At 36.9% G+C, this 7,897-nt stretch overlaps 1 protein-coding gene across 2 annotated transcripts; it reads right to left on the reverse strand.

Moving 5' to 3' along the window:
• LOC130217843 (uncharacterized) lies at positions 1-7,583 on the reverse strand. Of its 2 annotated transcripts, XM_056450057.1 has the most exons (7): positions 7,034-7,583; positions 6,650-6,787; positions 5,654-5,762; positions 2,040-3,024; positions 1,801-1,959; positions 868-960; positions 1-649 (listed from the first exon to the last, which is right to left on the reverse strand). In XM_056450057.1, the coding sequence occupies exons 4-7, from the start codon at positions 3,015-3,017 to the stop codon at positions 335-337; spliced, it is 1,545 nt and encodes a 514-aa protein (XP_056306032.1). In that variant the 5' UTR covers positions 3,018-3,024; positions 5,654-5,762; positions 6,650-6,787; positions 7,034-7,583; the 3' UTR covers positions 1-334. The 2 variants fall into 2 exon arrangements, 1 of the variants encoding a protein (XP_056306032.1); XR_008835907.1 differs by having other exon boundaries at positions 2,040-5,762.
• Between the last annotated feature and the right edge of the window lie 314 nt (positions 7,584-7,897).

A 7,897-nucleotide genomic window follows, 5' to 3' on the forward strand; every position in this document is an offset into this window, starting at 1 on the left:
CATTTATTTTCTTGCAGTACTTCACTAAAGTACAAAAACGAGGTAGTGTAACTACAGCAAACATTTTAACAATGCCACCAAATATAAACTGTGTGCCTAAGTGGCATGTAATACAGTAAGAACATACTGTAAGGTGAAAGTCCCTTGCTCACACAAACTGAGCAAGTTTACCCATTAACACTTTTTTAAGGTATTAAGGAAACAAAAAAAAAAAGACTGCATGTCTTAATTTCCAAACGCACAAGTCCACAGCATGCAGTCACATCTAGTCAAACAACAATGTAATGCAAAAGGTACACAAGAAAAGCACCTTTCTTCAAGCATCTTACAACTCTTACAAAGCAAAAAGCTTGTTCTTCAGGGACTGCACTCTGTTTGTGGACTTTACTCCCAGTCCTACAAAGATATTCTGCACTGCCTCAAATGTGTATTTTAGCCCCTTAGGGTACTCAATATTCAGTGCGTAAAGAAGTCCAAAGAGTACCATAAAAGCAGTGGAAAAGTCTGGTAGATCATCCATGACCACAGTTTCCTCCAGGATGATGCCAAAGTTTATACATCTCTTTGTTGCCTGTGAGAGGTCATCTTCCATCACTTCAAGGATGGCCAAATTCACTCCTCTAGTGTAGGTCTCCTCCAAATCAGTGTCCTAAGAATAATATAAATGTAATACAATAATAAATAAATCATAGTATAGAACTCTAAATAATTTTTTAAAAAGGCCCAAAAAAGATACTGGCAAATAACTTTTGTTTCCTTCCTTAAAAACCCATTTGCATGTCAGCACTTTTATTCAATAAAACAACAACAATTTCCATAAAATAAATAAATTAGAAATTTAATGAGATTTTAAAGTTAAACACCTACCAGACAAGTCTTGGTTATTTTGTCATATTCCCTGAGGTACAAGGGAAGTCCCTGTAGAGCAGTAGTTGCTCTGTGAATTATGATGTCTGTTGTCTGTAGGAAGGATATAAATAATTAACCATGGATAAAATCTTTTTTTTTTTTAACAATGTGTTTAAAAAAAAAAATACAAAAACAGTTATTTTACCTAATAATCATTTCAGAAGTAATAACAACATTAGGATAGAGTTGCTTAAAATTACTAAGTAATAACATTAGGATGGTGTTGTTTTAGAGATAAACTGATTGCAATTTTCTTGACTGATTTAAATTTCAGATTTTAAGGTCAAATGTGACCTGCCAATACAGATTTTTGCAGATTTTCTTTCTACAAACAAAAATATACTTTTATTCAATTTTTTACCATTTGACTGATCTGTCAAAATCTTAATGTCAGTAAATAGGTTACCGGACAAAATGAACATCGCTAAGATCATCGCTTCACCACTCTTCACCAAGTGCTTACACTGATACACGTACACAGGCATTTAAAAGCTTATATCTGCTTACGCACAGATCCTGATAAACACGGGTTTCAAACAGTTAAGTGCCCATGTGAAAGCACTTGGTGTAGAGCGGTGAAGCGATGATCACTGGAGCCAATCACGGTCAGATCTGTTGAGCACATCAACACAATGGCTAATCAGCAGTGTTTAAGAACCTGCATAACAGTGCTTAAATGTTAACATGAATGTTTTTAATATGTCTGTACCAATTGGTACGAAAGTCAGTGATTTTAACAACCCGTCATCAGTAATTTACTAAATGAAACAGAAATTAACAAATTACCTAAACATATAACTACACGTAAAAGAAGAGCTGTGTTACGAATTTGTTACATAAATTGTAAATATTTACAGGTAAAAACACCAAAAGGTTTACAAGGAATCATACCTGATTATCAAAATGGTCCAGTATCATTTTCATGTTGTCTGCAAGGTCTTTGCACTTTGTTCGATACAGTTTGATCAGGGCATTGCTGTGTTTGTGGAGATTCGCCATGAATGATTTTTTGAGGTCAACACAAGTGATCCTTTGGAACTCGGCACAAACCTGGGGAAGTTAACAAAAAAAGGTCTATGAACAATTATTTAAAAAGAAAATAGTGACAAATTTGACAAAATGACAATTACCTGCTCTTGCAAAAACAGGCCAGGCCATCTGTTTTTGACCACATGTACCAAGGGCTGCTCAGTAATAATTTCTTTTCTTCTGAGCGGGAAAGTAGTTTCCATCTTGGTTTTCAGAATTGCCATATCCATGTTCTTTCTCTTGACTTCTAGCTCAAGCTGTTCTCTTTCTTGCTCCAATGTAGCATCATCCAAGCCAACAGGATTGTCTGGAAGAAAGTTGATTTCTGATCTTCTTGGTTTCTTTGGTGGAATTCTTGATCCATCATTTCTTTTATTATCTAGCTCAAAACATCCAGAACTGCGTAATTTTTGTCTATAATTTCCCATTTTAAATCTTAAACTCATCTTCCAGCCCTTGCATCCGGTGTCACAGCCAAGTTCCCTCAAACATGGATGTGTGGAAACTAATGCAACTGCCACTTGCTCCAATTCTGGATCAGTGGGGTAAGCTTTAAAAGAGTACATTGTTTCCGCCAACGTTTCCAGTATTTCAGTCTTCACATCTCGTGTAACATCCATGGTAGTCTTCTGTTTTTCATAGACTTCATTTGCTTTCCTCAGTCTGAACTCAACATCATAAGAAAATTTTGGTATCACAAAAACTTGTGGCCAGCGTTCTTCTCTGACTGTGGAAGATGATGGACTGGAGAGATTGGACGAAATACTTGCAGTGTCAAGTGTAAAATCAGAGTTAGATGCAGAGCTCTCATTTCTTTGTTCTTCTGTTTCAGTTTCTGATGCTGTTTTTAACACTTCCCAGAAAATTTTTAGCGTGGCCTTATCAGGAGGAAGTTCTTCTATGCTACTCAAATTGCAAAGCTGACCACCAAAATCAGGGTCCTCATACTGGATCACAAAGTTTGTAGTAATTTTCAGTTTGTTGCAAAGTATCTCTTTTAGCTCATCAACTGATTTCGGCACATCGTTAAGTGACAGCTTTTGTATGCAATCTGGAGCTACAATCACTCGCAGCAACATTGTTCTTCTGAAATTAAAAAAACATTTGAGTAATCATGTTAACTTGTGTGCTTATGTTAATGCCTCTATCAGTTTTAGAGGACAAATTCACTTTAATGTAACAAAAAACGTTTCGGTGTCACCATGAGGTTTCTTCCAATACTGTAGGCTACAAGTGGATAGAAGTCATGTAAACACCTCAGCTCAGTAACAATCAGATCTTCGTATGGTAGAGATTCAACCTTAAAGGCCCCAAGATGTTCTACATACCAAGAAGAATATCTCTCCAGCACAAATGAGACCTCACTGTCCACTAACAAAATGCACCAGATCTTTGCAAACTCTGGCAAGCCACCACAGAGTCCAACTGACACCATCATATCTTTGGAGTATGAGGTCCCATGCATCACAGCATTTGACGCAAGAGATACAGTTTTAAGGTTGGAAAACTTTTTCTCTACAGCTATTTTCACCCGTCTTTCTAGAGAGGACATCTTCAAAACGTTTAATTTTTCAACATGAATGGACTGTGTGAAGAAGTTGGGAGACTGCAGGGCATGTGCAACCATCAGTTGGTGCTGGGTAGACAATGTCTGTAATATGTTTTTGTAATTGTGTGTGTTATGGACAACTCGTTTAAAGAAACTATGCTTAGCCTCAAACCGCATTGTCCACAACTCCACACAAGGACCAAAGTAGCGTATGAGGTCTGGGTAGTGTTCCAGGAAATGGTGTTTTGGTTTTAATTTTTCATTTGGAAACACTTCTTGAAAAAGGCTGCGATGGTCTGATATTTTAGTCTCCAGGTAGGAAAGACTGTCCTCTGAAAATTTGGGTGAAACAACAAGCTCAACTATATCTTTCAGTTCCATCAAAAGTTGCCATGCTTTATTAGTTTCTGGAACAATGTGACCAATCATGAGTGGTAGGAGCCTAATCAGGGTCCAATTTTCATGTCCATTTCCACCAATTGATTTTTTGGAGGAAAATGATTTGGGTATTTTTTGAGGGCGGTTCACCTTGTCAGAAAAGCAGTAAGGGAAAGATTGAATTGTACCATTCAACTGGTCAAGAGTGAAATACTTTTCAGCTATTAGCTTCTGGAGACACAAAGACAACTCAAATGGCACAATTCCTTCAAACAAATCGTGCAACGGATCGGGCGGAAATCCGGTTACTGGATGAAACCAATCGAGATGAGACTGCAAGACACATTCACCTTTTACCCCCTGCACATTTGACAAAGCTGGGTTTGCTTTCAATTCCTCAACAAACTGATTGTGCTGTTGAATATTTCTTAGGGGAAAATGTCCCTTGCTCACACTAGATGTCTGTATGTCCTGAAAAGAAGCAAGACAAAACCTACAGAACTTGCCAACATGAAAACATTCCTGGAATCCCGCCAGGCCATGTGCCCCTAGATTGTCTGCAGACACAGTCACAACAGTTCCTTTGAAATTTTCCCCAAACTGATCTAAATACAAACCCTCCTTCTCAAGTGTCTGTATATCCTTCATTAATGGCTCAAAAAACATGTCATAGCCATATTCTCTTACATCACAACTCTTACCCAACAGGGCTAGTTGAATAGAGTGCAAATTTGTTCTGAATTGGGAGGGCCAGTTCAGAATCACCCAGTAGACTGCTGTAATCTTGTGTTTTTTACGCGAAGTTCCCAATGGATTGGCAACTTCAAAGTCATCAATATACAGGCCAAGTGATATAGAGAAATTCTCAGCACAGAGCAAAGGATGCTCTTTAAAGTGCTGGCCATCAAAACAAGATGCATAAAAGCCATTTGTGGAAGTATTAGAAAAAGTCTTCTGACTTATCTCACTAGTGCTTAGAAACTTTTTCAAGACCTCAAGAATCGGAACATACACAAAGGTTTTGTTTTTTGGTCTACTGAACACAAACTCAACTGGTTCAACAACATCAAAATGTTGTTTGAAATAAATGTTCCGTTTATAATCAGTAGACAAGGTTCCCTTTTCAGTGGTAGCATAAAGAGGATTTATCCTGTGCACAGCCTCAGTGATTTCTGTGATTACTGACTGCTCAACATTACAGTTATGGTTGCATAAAATATCTTGAATTACCTTTTCTATGGATGGTTTAGAAAGAATTTGTATTTCATTGAGACAATGGAAAATCTGCTTTGTAGCATTTCTAGATACACCCAATTCTGTCTGCATACAAAGAAACAGACACGCCAATTTCTTCTCAAGAATTTGGTCAACATCAACTTCATCGGCTTCTGATTCTATTTCTTTATCTGATGTATCTTCAAAGCACTCTGAAGTTGAATCTGGTGAGTTATCGGAATCTCCGCGACTGACAGTTACAACTGATGACTTATAATCACTTGCAGTCTGTGTTTTGTGATGTTTGGACTTGTGGCTATGAAATGTAACATAGACATTGGTCTGAAAATTACAGTGCAGAAACGGGCATTGTACAGTCTCATTTCTTTTCAGGTGTGTACCCAGATGCCGCATAAAAACTTTTTCAGAACAAACATTGTGATAATCACACAAGTCACAGTTAAATGTGGCTTGCTCTGTCCTTTTATCAGAATTTGTGTGGACTCTATATAGATGACTTTTTAGTGCACCTGGTGTTTTGAAAGTGCAGACACACTCAGGGAACAGACATACCAATGGTACACGTCGGCTTGGGTACCAGTGCTTGAGCCTGTAGTGTCTTAACAGCAAATTTTGACTGGCAGACGCGTATTTACAGTACCTGCACTGCATAAATGTAGATCTGTAAAAAAAAAAAATACACAAACATTAATAGTCAGATTAATCACATAGAAAAGGAAACAAACAATTATATTGTTATTGTTGTATGACATTACTGCACATCTCTGAAACTAACCTTACACTATCAATTATAATAACCTCAGAATATCACATAAACTGATCAGGGCAATCAATCTGAATTACTAGTTGCCTTGAGATATAAATCTTAGTATTTGTTGTAATTTATTTCAAAACCTATACTTGCATAATTACATGTTTTGTGCTGGTTCCTTGGCTGGTCATGGATAAATATGATATTAAAAATGGCAGTAAATGATCTTACTTTACAAGTGTTTCACTGTATACACCTTCAGTTCAAAATGAATGATTTATTACTATTATTTTGGTTTTGATTTGATTTTGTTTGCTTAATAATAAGCAGTTGAAATATACGCGCTGTCACTTTAAGAGCCACACTGATAGGATTTACGGCAATGCGCATATTCATTCACTCTTTATGTTCATTTATCACATAACAAAAGAGAGATTATGTGAATAATATTCATAAACATTTTTGCGCGTATATGAACATTTAGGTGGACCTTGAACTAAAAGATGACTTTACATGTCTGTGTTCTGTTCCGTCTCGAGGCTCTCCATTGCGCTTTTAAAAACATGAATGAATCTAATACACTTTGTTAACGTTACACTTATAAACAGTTTGCATATCAAAATCAATCACAGAAATAAATCCATAAGGTTAATTGTTTAACCTTGACAGATCAGGGTTAAGTTCACAGTTCAATTTAAACGTCCATGGACGTTAATAACTTACAAAGTTAGCAACGTTTTATCAACAAATTTAGATGAAGTGCCTTAAACAAAGAACAACAATCTTTGTACACTTACTATTAAGATTGCTCTTCCACGGCTTGCCTCGTCCCCCACCGAAGTTCAATGCTTCCAGAAGTTTCTCCCGCTCTTCTCCCGCACTGAGACGTTGACGTTACGTAAGCGCAACCATCGCGTAACGAGGGCGTGGTTTAGCTTAGGAGAGAACGATGTGGTGATGGGATCATTTTACTGACTCGGAACTTTGAGTCTCGTTCATCGAGATGAACAAATCTTTTTTTCGAGTCATTTCGTTCATTTGGTTCAATTTGTCAAAATATTATTAAAATATTACGAATTGCTTTCAAACACATCTACAACGAGCCCAAAAGATTGATCACACGACAAATAAGTCATAAATAGAATACTATAAGAAGGAGAAAATATTAATTCAATGTTTACCTGCTCTTTTGTCTATAAAGGTATTTTTGTCTCTTTGCTCAGCTCACCTCTTCATGTCTTCAAATGTCAGTGGTTCGTTCACGTTACTCTGACAGTCACATATAATCTTAATCAATGTACACAGTCTGAGCAGACAGGAGCCATGATGATTAGTTCACCTTTCGAGTCTTCTGGTTCTTAAGTCGTTCGTTCATCACGCGATAGAATGACTCAAACACGAGGACTCGAGTGCTGAACGGATCAAATCTCTTTCCGGCTCTAAACGCATATGATTGGACGTGAGGAACGAATGACTCAAACCCGATAGGGGACTCGAGAGATGAACGGATCAATTCACTTTCCGGCTCTAAACCTGCTCTAAACGCAAATGACTGGCGTATGCCTTTCCGCGATGAACGACTCAAAAGACTTGAAATGAACGATACCACCTGCACAAATGTGCGCACGCGCGGATGAACGAATCACTCCCTGAGAGGACTCGTAGTTCCCGAGTCATATTGAAGATTTGTTCAAAATGAACGAATCGTTCAAGAACGACCCATCACTAGAATGATGCTATATCGTCCTTCGGGAAACATATTTTTGAGTGCGTGGTTTATTTATAAATATTGGAATATCAAAGTATGCTCCATATCTTTTTGTAAACACGAGATGAAAATGTGCATAACCTATTTCTGCAAATGTGCACAAAATAAAGTTAAATTGCAAATTAAAAGTTTCAAATGAAGTTAATATAAATATTGTAGTGTTTTTGTTGTTTTTAATAACAATGAGAAGAATAACAATATTTATTATTCTATTATTAATAATAAATAATAATAGCATTTTCAGTCAGCCTTTACTTTTTAATACAGACTATGAAAG

Source organism: Danio aesculapii, chromosome 23 (genome assembly GCF_903798145.1).
Source record: "Danio aesculapii chromosome 23, fDanAes4.1, whole genome shotgun sequence".
NCBI classification, from domain to species: domain Eukaryota; kingdom Metazoa; phylum Chordata; class Actinopteri; order Cypriniformes; family Danionidae; genus Danio; species Danio aesculapii.